Raw genomic sequence first — 21,443 nt, forward strand, 5'->3', positions numbered from 1 at the left:
TGCAGAGGGAAGCGATAACCTTGACTGGTTCGCATTGTTCCCAGCTAAGACGCTAAGGCATTGTCTAAAAAAGCTCAGCCCTTGCGCTTGTAAAAAAAAAAAAAAAACACACACGCACACACCTTGACGCATTCCACGCTGTCAACGGCTCTGTGGGTCACGGAGATTGTGTGCATACCTCTGTGTTGGGTGACACACGTGCACACACACACACACACACACACTCACACACTGTACAGTCAGAGAGGCGTGTGAAAGCCACCTGTGGCAGCTCTACAATCCAGCCTCTTTGGAACGTGGATGGGAGACCCAGGAATAACTTCCAGCGTGGGACAAAACTCCGTCTATTACCGCCGCCAGCCCCCCCCCCCCCCCCCCCCCCGTCACACAATCAACCCCTCACCGACTCCGACAGCGGCTGCGGCAGTGTTGGCTAAACAGCTCCCCACCTCTCCCTCTTCATCCCTCCATCCTCTCCTCTTTTTTTTCCTACATGGTACTCCAAAGACCCACTCAGCAAACGGGAGGTGAAGTTTTCACCTGAAAATAGCAAGCAGACAGGCTAGGGTTCGGCTGAAACCAGATACTAACACTAATTAAACATATTCAAGCATACTTGTTTGGATCAAAATGTTGCATTAGAATCAGTTCAGGTTAAGGTCTTCCCATAGACAACCAGTGTAGTATTGATCAATTCTACAATAAATATGTAATCAATCAAACTGCTTCATATCCATCATATCAGAGAGCAACACTGACTGGACCAGATCTCTCTTTTTTTTTTTTTAAATATAAGGCCAGTATCAGCCCATACTACATACACTCATTTTGAAGTCTGAATTTGAATTTTGGAACTGAAAACAGGATTCTGGCCCATCCACACACACACACACACACACACACACGCATAAGCGAGTGTGATATCCCTTTCAAAGTCAACAGTAGTCAAGCAGGTGGCATCAAATGAGAATTTGAGTGCTGTTGTTCCCCCCGATGCAGCAGTAAATAATGCACTACAGGGCTTTTTAGTCGCCATCAGCTGTGTGAAATGGATTTTCACGATTTAGAGTTGCACACACACACACACACACACACACTCGCACAATTCACACAGGTTTAGCGCCTTGGCAGACAGGTGGCTTTGTGTTGAAATGCAGTATGGGAGAGGCGGGAAGGGCTCTGAACATGATTATGCTTTTGGCGGAATGGTGACGCTCTACATTTTTTTTCGATGTTCCTGAACATCATGCCAAATGCCATAAATCTCATGACGAAATGTGGCACACCTGGTAGAACATGACTTAAGCCTTTTTATGAATCACGAGGATCCACTCTTCAAGTCGGCATGCATCCAATACACCAAGCAGAAGTTGTATCAATAATATTTCAACTTTTAGAATTGGTTGGCCTGTTATTCCAAATTTCTTCCACCAAAATGCGCCGTGGTGGGCGCTAGCCAGCAGTGTGACCCAATTCTAAAAGTTGACATTTGATCCAAATCAAGCGCTCCTTTGCGGACCAGTTGCATGCCGAATTGAAAAGGGGCTCTTGACAATTCAGATAAAAAAAAAAAAAGCCACATTAAAGCTGCACTAGGCATCTTCGCACTTTGGCGGCCCCGAGTGGCAGCGAGATGTAACTGTTCGAAATTTTGGAAAGTTTGGAGGACTTCATTACCCAGAAGTCCTATAAGGTGACGTCAGTAAATATCTTCTTCTTAGCGTGTGGTGGAGGTGGTGAGGAGGTTCAGCCACCGTTCATCCATTTACATCCAGAAGGATAACTATAAAAAGAACTAGAAACTATAACGATACGTTGTTGCTGCCGAATCCTCTCGCCCCCCCTTCTTTCTTAGACCTTTCATTTGATCGGTCGAAAATATTTTATTATCGTCTCTGCATCCCCCCCCCCCAAAAAAAAATCGTTCTGAGATCGAACCAAAAAATATAGTTATAGTTTGGGGATGTTTTATAGTTATTGCAGTGGGAACACGGATACACTAGTACATAAAAAAATCTTGCCTAGTGCAGCTTTAAACATCCGCACACACCCCCACCCACACATTCACATTCACACAGGTTTAGAGCCTTGGACCCTGGCAGACAGGTGGCTTTGTGTTGAAACGCAGTATGCAGGCTGGGAGGGCTGGGTGGGTGGGGGTGGTGGGGGGGGGGCTCTAATCATTATTATGCTTTCGGCAGAACGGTGGCGCTCCGCATTTTTTTGCCGTGTTCCCGAGTTGGTCGGCACATTCCGCTGGCATTGTTATCCAGCCTGTTTCCTGCGGCCGGCGGCTTTTGTCAGCCTCTCCCCCATTGTCCCGGCTTCCTTTGTTCCCCGGCTCCAACAATGGCTTTTTTTCTGCCTCTTTATATATATGTGCACTTTTTGCCCTTGTGTGTTCTGTTTGTTTTGTTCTGCTGTCTGCCGTGTTTTTCTTTCCTCCTGCAGCAGAGCTGGGAAAACACACACACACACACGCACGCACACACACACACACACACACACGCACGCACACACACAAGCCCGAGTTGATTTGTTCAAGTTCACTGTGGTTCAAGCCTCTCTCACTCAACCTGTCCTTGTCTCACTCTCTTCCTCTCTCTCTCTCTCTCTCTCTCTCTCTCTCTCTCTCTCTCTCTTGCTGAAGCGTTGTCTGTCTGCCTCCCCGCTAACCCTCTGTTATTCATTCTGTCAAATGCACACGCACACACACACACACAACACACACACACAACACATACACTTTGAAACTAGTGGACAATAGGCCTTGCTGTGACTTTACCCCTGACCTGTGGTAACTATACAGTAGCACTAGCTAACCCTGGACCTTGAACATCACCAATGACCTAAACCAGGGCTTCATATTTTTCATGTCACTGACCCCCAAATAGACACACATTAGACCCAACGGACCCCTATTTGATGAGATTTACTCCCCAGAACCCATACTATTGAATTGTACACCTCTCACCATAATAGTGGTGAGAGTGAAACTTATGATTAGAATAGTCATTCCTATACATTCTCTAATTGGGATGATTCCTAGTGAATTACAATATAGTGAAATTAAATTATTCCTCATTTTGCTGGGGAACCCCTGGAAACCTCTCAAGAACCCCTGGGTGGGACCCCGGACCCCACTTTGACAACCTCTGAACTAGAATCTTTTCACCCTCAGTACTGTTTGGTTAGGGTTGGTTACCTGACCCAACTTTACCAAAAGTGGTTTCATCCTGTACAAGAACCATGCACGGATGCATGAGTCACTCACATCAATCAGATTGACTTGTCCATAAGCCTTTTGTGTTCAACTCCCATAACTGAACTCTGGCAAAAGTCCCTGCATCTAATATCATGTGCCACCAAAGGGTGGAAATTCCCTTTTACTGACTAAATTTCAGGGGACAAAGTGCATCTGTGATGACTGATAAGATATTATTTGGTCAATGTAAAAAATGATTTGAAGCAGTTCACCAAAATATCATCTTGACGGGAACATTGATCCTGAATGTTCCTATGCATTTGTTTTTTAATTCACCCGCGCTGAGCCTCTTCTTCTTCTCTCTCCCCAGAATGGTTGAGCCCAGCCCTCCAGCGCTGCATCTCCATGCCAGCGGAGATGTCAGCATGGCGGGTGTCGGTGTCAAAGTGGAACAGGAGGAGTGTGGCGGAGTCATTATCAGTGCCGAGCCACCTAAAACATCTCCTTCACATGATTGGTCAGGAAATCAGCCAGTGGAGGCCCGTCAATTGACCCCACCGCTCTCGTGCTCCCCTTCGGTAAGAATACCACTGCGGTTATAAATCAGGGAAGGTCAAAAATGGCTGCCAGTCAGGTTAAAGAGGCCGAGGTTGTTGCCAGTCAACATCTTAATCCATGATACATTCTTTTGTTGCTGTAAAGTCTGAACACTGAAGAACAATGTTTCAACGCTTTAAAGGAAAAATCCACCAGAAAAAATAACAGTTAAAAATTGTTATTAGCAATGTAACTTGCATTCTTGGTTCCATTTTGTTGTTTGGTGGTGTCTTATTCCTGACTGGCCCAACGTAGATGACTTGACATCATGTTGAGATATTTCCAGCAGCTACAGTGGAGTCTGATAGCAGAAACATTTTCAGACATCAACAGTAAACATCAGGTTTTGGTGTCAGTCCCTCAGAATCAAACAGCAAGCGCTTCTCTCTAGACTCACCACTTTGCACATGAGATTCAGAAATTATACAGGGAGAAATCTATCATAGAAGAGGCAGAGAAACCACTTTCTTTACCAACAGTAGCTTCAATAGACCAGAATACAATGCAGCTACAAGACATCATAGACAAGCCCCAGTGTTCACAAACTAGGTAGCTAGCTGGATTTATAGCTCTATACGGCCACTTTTGATAGAAAGCAACAAGTTCAGGCCCCTTCTCTGTTGGTTGTCGAAAAGGCATTCTGGGAAATGTAGGAAATCACTAACCGATGTAGAAGTAGACGAGGCAGGTTGAGGGAAAGTAGGTACAACAAAATAGTATATTACAACACTTGTAACAAAGTAACTCCTGAAATGCACTGAATATCACAGATTGTTGATATGTAACAATATATCCCAGGGTGGATTTTTCCTTTAAGTGTCATCCTGGCCTTAGGCTTTGTCAGTTGTTAGATTAATGCTATTGATGATTCTCCCTGTCTGGTAGGAGGGCTCCCCAGGTAAGGAGCTGCCTCACAGGCAAAGCCCCATGGGACTGAGGGAGGCCAGGGCCCACGAACGCCCAGAGGGACAATCCAACTTCAACGAAGGTACAACCAGAAGGCCTGTCTCAGGATTAACTTGGTCGCTCACGCTCACTTTCTGTTAGAGGTGCACTGATAGTATCTGTAGTATCAGGATCAGCACTCATCCAGCTCTTACTCATACTTAGATCAGTAAATGATGCTGTCCTGATATCGATTGTGTAATGACATGTACTTTGGTGCAATATGAAACTGGAAAACAGTCTCCTGATGTGCAAATTCTCCAATGCTGCAATATGTGACGTTCATGGCATTGTACCTGTTGCATAAAAGAATGCCATTCTGTTTTATCAGGCCTAATCTACTGCACTGTTCTTTATCCATTAACCTATTCTGATGAACTGTTTTTGAGAGTCCGTCAATAAGCTGTTTTTGACCAGGGTTTAAAAACAAGAAGCTATATCGTCTAGCCCCTATGGTTACTCAACTCCGATCCTCGAGGTCCAGTGTCCTGCAGGTTTTTGGGCATCCCTGATAGTTAATGAGCCACACCTGGTCTGCATCCACCTGACACCAGGTGTGGCTCATTAAGTCTCAGGGAGGAACAAAAAGTACAGTGCAGTACACCGGACCTCGAGGACCACAGTTAAGTACCTTGGCTCTAGTCCAATGGTTCTCAATCCTCAGGATGCAGAATCCTGATGGTTTTTATTGGAGCCATCTAATCTTGGACTGATATACACACCAGGTGAATGTAATTAACTGCAATTAAGTCGCTGGTAGGAGAAAACCAGCAGTACCAGAATTGAGAACCACTGATTTTTATACAATTGTCTTTGCACAATTTCATCAAATCAAGAAAAACAATGGAATTGATACACTTGTTCTTGTATTTCTTTCTATAACAGGCCAATACTACAGTAGATGGCATGAATGACTGTAAATTGAGTAGTGCTTGGATCAGTCTGATCTACTTAATAAAGTACTTGGTACTTTGTATCAGTTCTGAAAAACTGGTATTGGTGCACCTCTACTCCCTGTCTCTGTCTCTCTGTGCCTCAGTTTTATTTCCCTGTATGGCACTCTCTCTTTCTCCGTCTCTGTCCTCCTCTCATGCACACACACACATTCATATAATTTTCTCACCTACAGCACTTCGACAAGTCCATATCTTATGTGTTTAAGTGCACCGCATTCTGCGGCTATTCAGCATTACACAATGCAGTCGGCTGAAAATCGATAGAAGTGACGGTTTGTCTAGCAAAGCGATAGTGGTGTTTTGGCTCCTGAATGGGCTCGGGGGATCGGGGTGCGTTTTTGTTTGATTTTGCTCAATGCTTCACATGCGGAGTAAAAAGCTGCTCTCCCAGCCACTCCCGAGACTCTCCCTGCCCTCAAGTCTTTCACCGGCCTGCACTCCTCGCCTTGAATTTCCCCGGGACCTCTCTTCACTTCTTTTGTTTAAGAGTCTTACTCTTCAAATCCTCACCCACTACCTGACCTTGGATTGTACTCTGTCCAAATATTGATTCACTCAAACACTCAAAACTCCTCTCAGACAGACAAACAACCTCTGCCCTTCTGTACCTCAAATGTCTTCTTCAATCAATGCCATTAGGGAGGCACAGGAGAAGCCAGAAAAGTAGTTTGGTGTCAGATGGATTATATTTGACAGAATATATTTTTTGCACCATCTAGTGCAGCCCATTGCGGTTCTGCTGAGTACCTGTTGTGTCCTGTTAACAGTAATGCCTACCATTGAGAAGCTGCTGAATGCCGACTGGAGGGAGAAACTTCTGGATAAAAGCGCGGTGGGGGCAGGACAACTGAAAGGTCAGCTTTCAGACGCTACCTTCCCTTTCCAACACCTTCATGCTCCTTATACGTCTGTTTCCATCCTATTTCCATCACATTTCCATCATGTTTCGCAGCTATTTGCCTTTGTTTTCTCATATGTCATGATCAGCGTTGGGTCGGTTTGCTCAGTGTGAGAGGACGATGACTTATCTTGAGTAAAACGAAACATGTGATAGTGGTGGGATGTAGTGTAGGGAGTGATAATGAATGTAATGACTTTTGTTATCGAAATAGTAATTCGTTACACCACTGACGACTAGGAAAAGTGATATTAAATTAACCCATTACCACCCAACACTGATTATGATCCAGTCTGAAGTGAAATGTAACTGCTCAATCAATCTGACCTCTCTCTCTCCTTGAATTTTTGCAACCGATTTTGTGACTATCCCACTCTTTGTGGGGCGTTCTTCGAATCATCTACCCATTGTGTTTGTGTCTGCCCCCCTCCTCCTCCTCCTCCTCCTCCCTCCCACCAGGTACCCCAGAGTCTCTGGCGGAGAAGGAGCTCCAGTTGTTGCTGATGATCAACCAGCTGAGCGGTCTGAGGGAGCAGCTACTGGGAGCCCATTCTGAGCAGAGGAACATGGCCGCCCTGCTGCTGGAGAAGCAGCAGCAGCAGATGGAGTTGGCGCGACAGCAGCAGGAACAGGTAACACTCAGGGCAAAGTCTCTGCATCTAATATTACTTGCCACCAAAACCTCTAAACCTGAATAGAGTACATTTCTGGGGAGAAAATGGAGCAATGACTGATGACTGTCAAGATATTATTATTTAGTCAGTGTGATAAACATTGGTCCTGATGTGACTTTTTTTTAGATATGGCTTCCAAATAGATTTCTTAGGGTTTGTGCTTGATCTTTGCTCTCCAATATGATGATAAAAATGATAAGATCCTAGTTGGACTTTCCATATACAACTAATGCCAACAGCACAGGATGAACCACGGCTACAGCTTGACGTATATGCTCAACAGATCTTGACTGGAAATTGAAATTCTTTAAAACACGTTGCAGATTTGCATTGGAAACAAATGAAACTCTCACCCCAGTGGCAGACTTTCAGAAGAATACGACTTGAAGAACACTAGATTAAATGAACATGTTTTGCAGTGTTGTTGTGGACATTCAGGATGGGTCTGGCACGTAGATGTGTGTTGTGAGAATGACCATGTTCTGTGTCTCAGATCGCCAAGCAGCAGCAGCAGCTGATCCAGCAGCAGCACAAGATCAACGTGCTTCAGCAGCAGATCCAGGTCAGTCGAGCTCTGGCTGCTCCAGATGTCTCAGCATGGTAGAGCCAAAGATAATACTTGTGAAGCGTCAGGCAATCTTGTGGTAATTCTTATGACATCCTGTTTGTGCATCAGTATAGTAATAATATCTGAGAGGGCGTCCTTTACTGTAATTATTGGTGCGACAGTGATGCAGTAGGTATGAGTGCACATTATCTAAGTTTATTATAGCTTCATACAACGGTTCCTAATGCATGTCTGAAAAGTTTCCTTCCAAGTAGTGTACATACATAAGAATAAAATGAGGAGAAAGCTAAGTAACAACCAAAAAAGCACAGCTAGTTTGACCAATCAAATTGCTTTGTTGACACTGCCTGTTGTGTGATGTACAGTAGAACATTGCTATTTTGTCTTTGGAAATGAAAAATGATTTTATAGTGAATACTAGATACCATGTTGGAAAACTTATAGTAAAGTATTTTTTTCTGTTTATCTCTGCCCAAACTATTCAAAATTATTTTTATTTGAGACCAGCCATTTACGAGGAAATTCCCACAGTTATACACAATTACTGGACATTATTTTCACTTCGCCACAAATTCGGTCCTATTGTTATAGAAGTTCTCATTTCAGGTCAGATATCTGTGTTTCAGACAAAAGGTTGGGACTGCGTTCCCCTGTGCCTGTTCAGCGTTGCTCTTGTAAAGACGGTATGTAAGTTGGGTTTGTCTTGCCTTGTCCCAGCAGGTTAACATGCCCTATGTGATGATACCGGCTTTCCACCCCAACACTCAGCCCCTCTCGGTCACCTCTGACCCCCAGATGACCCTGCCGCTGCAGCCAATCCCCTGCAAGCCAGGTCAGTCTCCACCCAGCCCGGCAAATGAGATACCAGCTTTGGAAAGAGGCTCGGGACGCGTTGGTTTCCATTAAACCTTAAATTCACTGTTTGAGTGCCAGAGTGTGGAGGAAATTACATGCACTGGTCATACAAAGTGGATGAAAAATGTCTTTTCTGTTGATGCAGTTAGAGTTTCTGTAGATGGCGCTCTTTTCTTTGTTCCGCCATGGTGGCTATCACTGCTCATGCTAACTGCCCAGTTCTTCTTCTGTTTATTCCAAACAAAACGGAAATGTGAAACGCATCACTTCCTTTTCCCCGGGAAAGAACTACCAGACACCGGCTGTTTAGAACAGCGAATGGAAAAGCTTTCATGAACTGGATATAAGCTGAATCACTATTGTGTTAGAGCAATCAGAGATAGAGAGTAGCAAAACAGACATTTATTTATATGGAATGTCTGTATTACTTTAAATCAGGAATTTTTATTTTAATTTGGATATAGTACCAAGCAAAATCAAGGTTAAAAACAAAAGCACTACTACTACTACTACTGCTCATGTACTGATGAAATGGAAAACCTGCACACCTTGGCTGTGTCAGTCCTTATAACCGGGTGTTTTATTTATTTTAAGATTTAAATAATCACATTCCAAATCATGCACAGAGCTAAGTTACCTTCACCTGAACTCAATTTAAGTACAGTACTACAGTTTGGTTTTTCGTTTCCAGGTGTTTTTGGTCCGTCGTCAGTCATCACGTTATTCTCTGTTAACGTTCACAGGTTACTCTGCACCGGGAACATTAGGCCTTTGTCAGTTCTTTCATGGCTTATCCTTAGCTTATTGTCGAGGCCTCAGGATGACACCTGAGCTCAGGAAAAGTTACCATTCCCACCCGTCTGCCAGAAAGTTCACTGGAAAAGGGATGAACGGGGAGCTTTTGAGCTTTTCGGCGGTTTTGATCGGATGTTGCCACTGATCATCCTCTTTACTTTACCTATTGTTTAGCTCACAGAAAGACAGCGGCTTCGTACATTGACTCATCACAAAACCTCTTGGTTCTGTGCCAGAAACTTCATGTCCAAATGCCGCCTCCCTCCACACAGTTCTACGAGTTCGTTGTTTTCCGAGAGCTTCTTCTCAGTGGAATGTGTCTTTTTAGAGAAGCTTTAGCAGATTCGTGCACTTCAACTCAAGGTCTATTTTATGGAAAATGGAAAGGCGGCATCAATGAGACAGGAATGTAGGCTTCAGCTGTGCTCAGGGGCGACCTTGTGTTCTCTATCTTTTCAAACCTAAAAGACACCAAGGCCAATCTTTAAAACACTGTAGGCAGAATTTAAGGATGGCCATTCATTTGCTTTCTTCATAGATTCAAGAAAATGAATCTATGTGTGTGTGTGGGTGTGTGTGTTTTAAAATGTTTTCAGGGATGAATGCAAAAAAAAAAAAAATTTTGAAAGAAACAGAACGAACTAGAAAGGGTTGGGTGGAAGAGGTCAGCTGGAGCCAGAGATTTGGCGATGTCTCCTCTTTGAAGAGCAGGGAAATAATTTTTTTTTTTTCTCAACCTGTGCCGACTTTACAGTGAAAAACAATGTGGATAAAGTGATGTTTCACTTTGGTAGATCGTTCTCATTTTCTTAGCATGCGCCATATGACTTCCCCATCGTAGACACCATGAAACATCATGTTCACTTGCAGCAGTTCATGTGTCAGCATTGTGATTGGGTTTTTTTTTGGCTTTGGAAATTAAACTAAGGAAGTGGCGTCAATCTAAATACCCAGGTTAGCTGGCTGTGATCACATTTTTCAGTTATTTTCAACGGTTTGGTTGGTTGTTTTGGACAGTGTGCATTTTGGGGTGTTCTCCATGCACTCCATGTTAAATATGTCTCAACTAGCTGCATTACATCAGTGCTAAAGTGGCCCTTGAAACAGACACTATCGATCTAGGCAGAGCTCTTGCACAAGATGATAAAACCCAATTGCTCCATTTCTGAAAGAGCTCCTCGTCCTCTTCTTCAAGAGCAGGCAAAGCGACCGCTAACTGTGTTTTATCCATTTTTATTTTCCAAAATGTTACTTCAGGTTAGCTAGCTACGCTAACTAGATAGCTTACAAGTTTTTGCCAAACTTGTCTTGCGCTGAAAAATGCGTCCCATCTGACCATGGCCTAATATTGGCGGTTGAGTGCTCATATAATGTATTCAAATGTAGGGCTGGGTGGTAATTCAATATTATCGTTTCAGTGGAATCATATGGTGATGATATGGTGATTTTGGAATATCATGACACACAATTCTGCTGTCTAAACTGATGGTAACAAGCAAATTTTTATAAAAAAAAAACTCTGACAAAACAAGGTATGGTAGGAATATTATTTGAAAATTTCAGTTTGGTTTGACATCACACCCTAACATTACCATACGGGTCAATGGGATGAACATCACATCATCAACATCATTATTTAACATGATATATATCGGTATCGGAAAAAAATCCTCATGATTATCGTAATATTAATTTCAGCCGTATCACCCAGCCCTATTCAAATGCATGCATGCATGTCAGAGAGTGAATGTGAATTACCATTTCACACCTTTATTTTCTCCTCCACTGTCACACAGCTGTGGACTATCCCATGCAGCTGCTGCCGAACCCTCACTCCACCCCCAAGAGGAGCAGCTCCTTCCGACAGGTAGCATCTGGGCATTAACATGGGACACATCCTCTATGTGCAATGCTGCAGCCTCTCTCCAGCTTTGTACATGTTTTACAATGCTTGTGCATGCATCTTTTATACATTGCATAGGTTTTGGCATTGTCTGTTAGCCATCTAAGTGTTTAGCTGAAACAAACTCCTCTCCCAACTTCTTTAAATACACACATTTCTACTGCATAAATCTACATTACAGAGATTATATACCCAAACTGCAAGCATTGCTTTCAGCTGCTAATGGTCTTAGAGGACAGTGAATGATAGCAGCGAGTGTGTGTGTGTGTGTGTGTGTGTGCGTGTGTGTCTGTGCGGCTGGGCAGACGTTAAAGAAAGTGAAGCCCTCTGGATCAAACAGACAATGAACTTTTCTGGTATCTGGGACACTGAAAGACTTTTCTGATACACCACACCCTCTGTACAAAGGTTTTATGAGTGTGGCATATGTGTGTTTGTGTGTGTGTGTGCGCGTTCGCTCGCCCGTGTGTGTAGGTAGCGTGCGCTCTCAGTCATACTCTATTTGCACTGCCAGTTCTCAAGCAGAGATAGACTAACACAGCTTAAATAAACAAAAGGAGAGAGAGGATAAGATGAATACGAAGACAAAAGAGTAGAAACACTACAAAGGTGTGACAGATGCGCTCTGACATGCCAAATCTGCCTGTGCATAACCGGAATATGTACACACCCTCACCCTTTGTGTGTGTGTTTATACACGTGAGTGTGTGTCACTAGCCCCACCCCTGCTCATCTGCTCTTGCTGTGTGTTTAGGAAGCCAGTCAACCCTTGAACCTGACCTCCAAGCCCAAGGGGCTGGAGCTGGGGAAAACGCCCAGCCCGCAGAGCCTGGAGCTGGGATCGCTGGGGCTGCAGACGGCCTACAGACCCAGAGACCTCCAGAGAGAGCTGTCCCACAGCCCGCCACGGTCCGCCCTCAGTGAGTTACACCGCTGCTCCCACCTTTTGTCCAAAAAAAAAAAAAATCGATCGCAACCAAACAGCGCCTCCAGTGTGAGCGAATCAAACTGAACTGAAACGCAAGGCTTTAGTGTTTTGGCTGCAGTAGTCTTCGTCAGGGTTACAGGGTTTAAATCGCCTCCTCTTGGGCCAAGAGAGACCCCCTAAGTAATAATCTGCAACATTTCCATATAAATAAATGTCTGTTTTGCTACTCTCTATCTCTGATTGATATAACACAATAGTGATTCAATCTATATCCAGTTCCAGGAAGTAGATTGGATTTCTAAAACGGTTTGATTCTGTTGACAACCAGAGGGAGAGTTTCCCAAAGATTTTCAGTTAAATTTCTACAACACTGAAAGTTAATATATTTTGGACAACTTCACACTAACATGCCCTTTGATAAACAATACCATGTGATTGGGAGATGTGATTCTCACTGCACTGGACCTTTAAAATACCAGCATAGAATTGGACTACATTAGACCACTGACACCAGACTTTGTGTAAGGATAATGAACTGAGACTAGTCCCATGTGAATAATATAGACACCAACTTGTCATTTTAATATCGTACTTATTTTGGTGTCTTTATTATTCTCTATGAATGTTCACAGAAATAAGGGAAAGACATAAGGAAAGCACAAAAGCCAATTTGGATAATCAGGAAATGTAACAAACCACTGTTGAAAATGCATTTTGTCTATGCGAGAAAAATGTGAATTTCAGAAAAATGAAATAAAATAATAAAAAATATTTATGGTCGACTACGCATGCAATCCTGTAATCCTGATGAAGGCTGCAGCAGCCGAAATGCGTCGGCTTTTTAGCATTATAGCTTTGTCTGTTTGTCTTATTGTCCAAGAGAAGATGAATTATTTCATTCTTTCACTTTCTGTCATTTCCACATGGAGAATTTTTCCACACAGGCAGGATATGAAACTAATTATGTATGTGAGGGAGAGTGACGAGGAGTCAGATGACAGCTGACTCAACACTAACTTCCTCTGTCCCTCCTCTTATTTTCCTTCTTCATCACATCCTCTTCTTCTGTGATTTCAACATTATCATCTTCTTCCATATTGTTCTTTATCATCATCATCTTCTTCTTCCTGTTCTTTCTCATCATCGTCTTCATCATCATCATCTTTTTCTCCTTCATTTTCATTGTCATCATCGTCTTGTTGTTCATCACCACCTTTCATTTTCTTCTCGTTCTTCTTCGTCATCTTCTTCTTCTTCTTCCTCCTCTCCTTCTCCATCCTCTTCACCCTCATCCTCTTCTTTTTCTTCTTCTTCTTCTTCTCCTCCTGCTCCTGTGTGTCCGTCTCCAGGTTTCCTAGGAGACGGTGACGTGGTCACCCAGGCCATCCACGATGCCCAGCAGCTCCTGAGGAGCCACGGCGCCGGCGGGCGAGAGAGGGAGAGAGAGAGTCACGTCGCCGCAAAGATGGTGAGCCGATGTCCAAACTGTGGACACCTCTAGATGTGGATCAAATATGAGAATATTTTTATTGTCAGATTTGATTTTGTCCAGAATTCCATGACTATCTGTATTGTAGGTAGAGAGATAACAGAGAAACTATGACCAAAACAGTCATTCTTCTACATTCTCTAATTGTCTTAACTTCTTGTAAATGAAATAATGCTGAAGTTTCACAATTCAGCAATTTGCTGGGGACCCCCTGGAACCCCCTCAAGGACCCCTAGTGGTCCCCGGACCCCACGTTGAGAACCGCCGGTCAGAGAGGGCAGAGAGGATGAGGATAAAGCCGTCTTTACACAGAGCATCATACCGGGCTCCGGATGGATCTGACCCGGGGAGGCGGGAGAAAAGCCCGACCCGACCCGACCCCGAATAACGTGTAAAGTAAAAGCCGGAGGAAAAATGCCCGCGCAAAAAAACGCCACCGTAACCACGGCGACCGTCCCCGCGCCGCAACAAGCCGAGCGCGACTCTCCGGAACGGGCTAAGGACCTCTCCGGGGACGACGCTGCTGCCAGACTCTCCGGTCTGTCGTAGATAATGATCCTTTTCTTGATGAAATCGGCGTCGTCTTTTCCTGAATTCGTCTTGATCTCGCAACTTGATCTCACACACACAACTCGAGAGCTTTCGGTTTCGATTCAAGCCGTCGAACTGGCAAAAACCGCAAGTATTAACAGACACATCTCGACTCTACCGGAGACGAGTGAACGGCCTCGTTTTGAAATGATGAAAAAGAAAAAGAAGCTTGTGGAAATTGGTTATGATTAATTCTACTGGGGGTCTGCTACGGCGTTTGCTGTGTAGAGACGGCTTAAGACAACACACACACACACACACACACACACACTTACACACACACACACTCAGACTGATGTGCAGCGGTCTCGTCGGGGGTTAGAGTCAGGTTTAGGGTTACAGGAAGCCGTGCTTTTACTGAGACCGTAACCCACTAAAGAATGTCTCAGCTGTAGAGCACACACACACACACACACACACACACACACACACACACACACACATACAAACACACAGGCAGCACGTAGAAAAAAACGTAAAAGCAAATCGTAAAAGTTAGGTGTCACCTTCGATTTAGTGATATGCTTAAGTAATTATGAAGGGATAACTTATTTTTTCTATCATTAACCAATGAAAAGGAGCTTATTATTCAGCATTTCATGTATCGTATGACAAAGATGTTGGCATACAATTTAATATGGGAACAGAAAAAAATGGTATTAACTGGTATTGTTCTAGTTTTGACCAATAAAGTGATATTCTAAGTTGAAAAAGTGCTAAATGTTTCCCAGTTGGGTAATTTTTTGCACTTTTTTAAACTTTATTAGCCCAATGTAGAATGAAATGGAAACTTTCAGCCCGCTACAATAGCTGCAGGTTCAGTTTGTGCAGATTTTTTGCTTAACTGCTATTAAAACATTTCCAAGTGCCATTTTACGCTCCCGAACTCTATAAAAAGCGCTTCTCGTTTTTTTTTTCTGTTTGTTTGTTTTCATTCCTGTAGAAATCGTCTTCTTTTTTTTTTTTTTTCTTTTTTTTTTTCTTCGGTCTTGGGCTTTTCATTCTTCCAGGGCGGCTGCAGCTTTGGTCTCGGCCACGTCCTCTAGAGCAACAGCTGTCGCAGCCTCACAATACCACAAAGGTCTCAGTGTGGCATTGACTGAGCCACCTGCCCTCTCTCTTTGTCCACAGTAATACTGTACACCGCCGCTCTCCTCCTCCTCTCCTCCATTATCCCGCTCCATCTAGCCTCGGCTCCAATTATCAGCTTTTACCCCCGCGCCGCACATGTTCAATTACACCGATACTGTCGACCGACCTATTTCGCTGTCGGGGCCTGTGTGAGGATAATGCCGCTTTATGGCTCGGGAATGGACGATAGTATGTCGTGTGATAGTTTTGCAAATTCCGTTCCCGTCGCTGCCTGTTCTCTGTCACCTCTCCTCCCCCTCCCTCAGACAATAAACACCATGCTTCCTCCTCTTCCAATTTCCTTTCTTTGCATTTACAGCTCTGCATTTAAACGCCAGCTGATACGGCAGGCATGTGGTTTCTTTACCTTAAATAGCTCTGGTGGAACACACGCCCCCTCGCACCTCGGAGCAGCATTTTTTTTTATTTTTTTTTTTACTGCGGCCCCAATTCAAATCATCTCTTTGTGTTTGGACTCTGTTGCGCACGTCTCACTCCCTTGCCGTCTTTGCCTTTCTCTTTCAATGTCCGCAGGAGTATAAAGACGCCCCTCGCTGCGAGAGGATGTCCCACTCGGAGCGGGGCGAGGACAGACAGACCCTGCGCTCCACGGAGGACCATCTCAGCAGTGACTCGGAGGGTAGGCGTCCCCCCCCCCCGCCCCCTGCCCGTTCAAAACGAAGCAAATTAAACCAAAAGGAGTGATAGCCCTGTTTTCAGTGTTGGGCGGTTAACGCTCAGTAATGTCTTACTTTCCCCAGTAATGAGCAGTGTAACAAACTATTTCAATATCAGTGATTTATATTATAGTTAGTTGTCTTTCTCTGGGTGGAAGTATTCCCTCCGCTTTGATTTTATCCAGTAAAAAGACGGCAAGAACATTAGACATCAATGCTTTTTGGTTTCCTGATCATTCACACAGTCTAAGGCAGTGACTCTCAACCTTTTTCACATCAAGGACCCTAAATTAGTCCACATTAGAGCCACGGACCCCATTTGATGAGATTTTGTCTCTCGGACCCAAATCTGAGAATATTTTTACTGTTAGATATGATTTTGTCCAGAATTCCATGACTATCTATATTGTAGGTAGAGAGATAACAGTGAAACTATGACCAAAACAGTCATTCTTCTACATTCTCTAATTGTGTTAACTTGTAAATGAAATAATGGCGAAGTTTAACAATTCATCAATTTGCTGGCGACCCCCCTGGAATCCCCTCAAGGACCACTGGTGGTCCCCGGACCCCACGTTGAGAACCACTGGTCTAAGGATCCTTAGACTGGCTGGGAAATTGTTGGTTGGGAAAGTGAGTGAGTAACTCTCTCCCCTCCCTCATCAGCTACTGTTGAGTTGCCCTTGAGCAAGGCACTGAACCCCCAGCTGCTCCTGTAGAGCTGCTCAGTGGCCACCAGTAGTAGACTGTGGTTGTCCTCTGCAGCTCCCAGTGTGACTGTGTGTGACTTATGGGATGCTGCTGAAAAAGCACGCAGCTCTGTAAACTTTCCCTAAATAAATAAAGGTTAACTATCCAGGAGAGGTAATTGTGTGTAATTCTAGGGGCAGAACAGAAAAGTATTATAAAGAGTAGTGTAATGAATCACTGCTCCCACGAGGGAATAAGCAAGTTGTAGCATTACTTTTGAAATGAGTAAGGAGGAATGACTAATATATTCCATTTTAATGAGTAATGAGCCCAACACTGGTTTGGCTGTGTGGTCCTCTGACTCTACCCCTCTCTCTCTCTCCCTCTCTCTCTCTCCTTTAGGCGCCCTGTCAGCCTCCGGCCCGGGTGGCTACGCCGAGGCCCGGCCCCCTCCCTCCTCCGGCCACATCAAGCGACCCATGAATGCCTTCATGGTCTGGGCCAAGGACGAGCGCAGGAGGATCCTGCAGGCCTTCCCCGACATGCACAACTCCTCCATCAGCAAGATCCTGGGTGAGCCCGGCGCGGGGATCGGGGTGTGTGTTGCTCCGCGTCTCTATTCTGAGACGCTGCCTGGCACGGCGGGGCATGTGAGGGCACGATCAGCCACCTGCTTCGCCCAGTAGACACACACACACACACACACACACACACAGGCCCGAATCCCTTTCCTCTGACCAAACACTTACATTCCATTCCATTATGGAGAGCTGGAGGCACTCCAACCACCCATCTCTCTCTCTCTCACACACACACGCACCACCAATCTACTTAAATACACACTTCATCTCCCCCTCCAATTTAGAAAACAGTGTTTTCCCTAACACTTGGTACAGCAGCGGGCTCCAACCGTGCCATCAAGAGCCATGCAGGTTTTCATTCCAACCAAACACTACAGCAGCTGATTTGACTTGTTAACACGCCTTTAACCAGAGAGGAGGAACTAACCGGTGAAATGAGCTGCTGTTGTTTTTGGTCGGAATGAAAACCTGCAGACTCTCCCGCTGCTCTGCGCAAACCAAGACTCAAAGCTGCAAAAACCTGACGCTCAGACTGACATCTGACAGATTTTGACAAACCGCTGGAGAGCCGGTCTTCATCCTCGTGTCTCCGTCCCACAGGCTCCAGGTGGAAGGGCATGTCCAACCAGGAGAAGCAGCCGTACTACGAAGAGCAGGCGAGGCTGAGCCGGCAGCACCTGGAGCGCTACCCGGACTACAAGTACAAGCCCCGGCCCAAGCGGACCTGCATCGTGGAGGGGCGGAGGCTGAGGGTGGGCGAGTACAAGGCCATGATGAAAAGCCGCCGGCAAGAGCAGAGAGCGACCTACGCTCACAGGTAAACACATGGCAGGAGAGCCGACACACGCACGGAGAGAGAGAGAGAGAGAGAGAGAGAGAGAGAGAGAGTTTTGTCCCTGGCACACAACACTGACAATTCATTCCATTAACAGTAGTGCGCTCAGCACCTCCACACATTGTAAACAATGCCCGCAGCTCCCCAAAGCTCTTTTTTTTTTTCTCTTTCCTGGAGACACAAACAAAAGTGGAGTAGTAATACAGCAGCTGGGCTGTTTTTCAGTCTCGCCTTGACAATGAATAGCATCCCTCGCCATTGTTCCCTCCGACGAGTTAAGTTTGCAGCGGTTGGTTTTCAGTATTTCTTCCCTTTTACTTTTGCATTTGTTTGTCTCAGTGGTGCATAACCACGGCTATTCCATCTGAGCCTCTTATGTGATCTAAAATGTCAATACCAGACGGTCACAGTAATCTTAGACTCTTTTCCGAGCGCGATGGTTTGATGGTCGCAGGGATATTAAATACGGCTCTGCACTCCTTATGGAGGGCTACTTGAACTCTATTTTGTGCCGCTATTCAATTTCTTTAAATTTGACCATGTTAATGCCAAAAAAATCCAAAACATGACATGTTTTGACATGTATTCAGAGTTTCTCCCATAATGTTATTGTTGGCAAGGTGGAAAAATCAGAAAAATCTCTAAAACCACACTACCTTACCACTGCCTTACGAGCCAGGTTGTGACAGCTCTCCGTTGAAATCCAGGATAATAATCCTACTATAAAATGAGGAAAACTCTGTCCTTCTGTGTGTCTGTCTGCATCCATTTTGCTCCTCAATGGGTTGGCCAATCAATCTGAAACTGCACATGGGCATTGAGCATTGGCATAGGCAGGGACTGACGAAGCTGATTTTTCCAGTTTCCCAAATTTACGCTGTTTATGCGCATTTTTGTCAAGTCTGCACGTAGTTGTGGCACGCGCATCCCCGGGTATTGACTAGTTATAATAAAGCATATTCATGCATAATCTAATCAAAATGTCACATTAGAATCAACAGGTTAAAAGCTTCCCATACACAACCAGTGTAGTATTGATCAATTCTACAATAAATATGTAATCAAACTGCATCCATCATATCTGCATCCATCATATCAGAGGCGGATCAAACTGACTAGACCATGAAAAGCCCAATATTGGCCCAACAGATCAGCAAACCGATCTATCAGTTTAAAGCCTGCGTTACTTGTAATGTTGGTGATATAGAAAGTGAAGCTTACTCATGTGTTGCCTTCATTGTAAGTCACACTGGATAAGAGCGTGGGCTAAACGGCAAAAAAGTGTAAACTACATTTGTATTTTAGATATTATCAGTAGGTGTCACTTTGGAAACTACATCAGGGGGTTGATTCACGCTCTTATTTTGGTCTTTCCAGCCAGTCGGAGCCCCAGCAGATCCACTACGCCCCCGCCGACGGCCAGTACCCGGGCGGCGCCGGCTCGGTCTCCGTGGCGACCATGCCGTTTCACCCCGCGCTACTGGAGCATTACCTGCCCCAGGTCCCGCCTCCCCCGCGTCGACCGGAGGGCCGGGCCACGCCCACCTCGCTGCCCAGGGAGAGGGAGAGGGAGCGAGAGAGGGAGCGGCCCCCGTACAGCGAGGGAGAGGAAAGCGACGGAGGAGAGAGGAGCGAGGGGGAACTGGTGCTCCTGACGGACTGAAGGGGGGGGGGGGGGAGGGGTGGGAGGGGAAAAAAAAGAAAAAAAAGAAAGGGGTATGAATGAGGAAAATGGAGGTAATGGAGGGGAGAGAAAGAGAGGGCGGTGGCAGCGGAGAGGGGGGCGCTCTTCGTTGACTGGCCGTCGGAGAGAAAGAAGGGAAGAAGAAGAACGGAGGAGACGGAGGGAGAGAGTGAGCGGACGGCGAATGGGGAAGTCTGTCCTTCTGCTAGATCTGGTGATGGAAGAGTCATACTCACTCCCTTGTAAATTAGTACAATCCCCAATCTTACCCCGCCCACACACACACACACACACACACACGCACACATGCACACGCACACAGGCCAGCTCTTGTGTTACTCATTTCCCTTCACACACATATCATCAGCTGTTTTGTGTTAGAGATAATGCTGTAGGGTTATTCTTTAATAAGTTCCCCCCCCCCCAACATTTACTTTTATCATGCATCGCCTCACGTTGTCGAAGAACTGCACCTTTGTCCATAAAATGTTCTAATGTCATAGCAGACCTTACCCCATGGTTTACATAGAGAAAGTATAGGACTAGTAGAACTTCCCTCTGCTCAGAGCAACAGGAGCGCAATGGAGATCTGGGTGTAATCAGTGTGCCGGTGCTGCCCCCTGCTGTTGGGACTGGCTACTACTCCATAAAGAAACCCAATCTGATGGAAGAGGTTGGGCTTGTTTTTTTTGTTTTTTTTGTTACTGCCCATCCCAGCTTACTCATCCTTACCGGACTGTCTGATGTGGGCGCCGATTGGGGTTTGGCAAGGTATGGCACTTGCTATGCCTTAGCCTAAATGAGTGCAAATTTGATCTTGTCGTTTTTTTTCTATCATAATGGAGGGCAAAGGTCAAGCGAAAACCTCCAGAAACTGATTTGGAAGGTAGGGTTAGGGTTAGAAAATAAATCCCACCAGGGAGCATTCAGGACCAGTGTTCCCTCTAAATTGATAGTTTGGCAACCTACAATCAATAATTTATCACACTGACACAAGATTCAAAACTGGTCAGTCATCAGTACTCTAGTTGTCCCTAGAGATTTCAGCCAGTTTGGAAGTTTTGGTGGCAAGTGATCTTAGATGCAGTGACTTTGCCATAGCCAAGGGTTGAGGGTATTGTTTGTGTCAGTGCAAATGGAGATCGGAGAGAAAGAGTAAAGGTTGTTTTAGAGTAGAGACCCCTCGCTGCACCTAATGTTTCTCAATCAGGCTGCCCATGGAATTGTTTTTTGCACTCGATTTAAAAAAGCGCTCCGAAAAACACCCGTGGCGACCCAAGTGTGAATCAACAGTGGAACCCTCCTCCTCCTCCCTCATCGCCCCCCCCCCTTTACTCATGCTCTGTATATGCTGTACGTGTGTGTCTCTTTCAATTCCCTCTCCATCGCATGGTGGGTTGACCTCAGCCTTGCCTAGTTTTTTTTATACCTCTGTGTTTGC

The 21,443-nt window shown here is 45.1% G+C and overlaps 1 protein-coding gene across 4 annotated transcripts; it reads left to right on the forward strand.

Moving 5' to 3' along the window:
- The first annotated feature begins 3,576 nt into the window (after positions 1-3,576).
- Positions 3,577-19,981, forward strand: sox13 (SRY-box transcription factor 13). 4 transcript variants are annotated; one of them, XM_071541699.1, is made up of 13 exons: positions 3,577-3,783; positions 4,688-4,790; positions 6,471-6,557; positions 7,061-7,233; positions 7,769-7,837; positions 8,561-8,675; positions 11,290-11,360; positions 12,151-12,316; positions 13,674-13,792; positions 16,070-16,175; positions 17,305-17,475; positions 18,084-18,300; positions 19,696-19,981. In XM_071541699.1, the coding sequence occupies exons 1-13, from the start codon at positions 3,577-3,579 to the stop codon at positions 19,979-19,981; spliced, it is 1,890 nt and encodes a 629-aa protein (XP_071397800.1). The 4 variants fall into 4 exon arrangements, with proteins under 4 accessions (XP_071397800.1, XP_071397808.1, XP_071397817.1 ...); XM_071541707.1 differs by having other exon boundaries at positions 8,564-8,675; XM_071541716.1 differs by lacking the exon at positions 6,471-6,557.
- The last annotated feature ends 1,462 nt before the right edge of the window (positions 19,982-21,443 follow it).

This window comes from Centroberyx affinis, unplaced genomic scaffold (genome assembly GCF_046629955.1).
Source record: "Centroberyx affinis isolate AG114_WGS23_722 - 3 ecotype Tasmania unplaced genomic scaffold, CSIRO-AGI_Caff_v1 ptg000221l_1, whole genome shotgun sequence".
In the NCBI taxonomy this organism is placed as follows: Eukaryota; Metazoa; Chordata; class Actinopteri; order Beryciformes; family Berycidae; genus Centroberyx; species Centroberyx affinis.

Excerpts from the sequence above, each read along its gene's own strand:
- sox13 (XM_071541699.1), top strand. The coding sequence starts at position 3,577 with ATGGTTGAGCCCAGCCCTCCAGCGCTGCATCTCCATGCCAGCGGAGAT. Across the intron at positions 7,234-7,768 it reads CGCGACAGCAGCAGGAACAG|ATCGCCAAGCAGCAGCAGCA; the intron begins GTAACACTCAGG and ends TCTGTGTCTCAG. Across the intron at positions 18,301-19,695 it reads AGAGCGACCTACGCTCACAG|CCAGTCGGAGCCCCAGCAGA; the intron begins GTAAACACATGG and ends TGGTCTTTCCAG.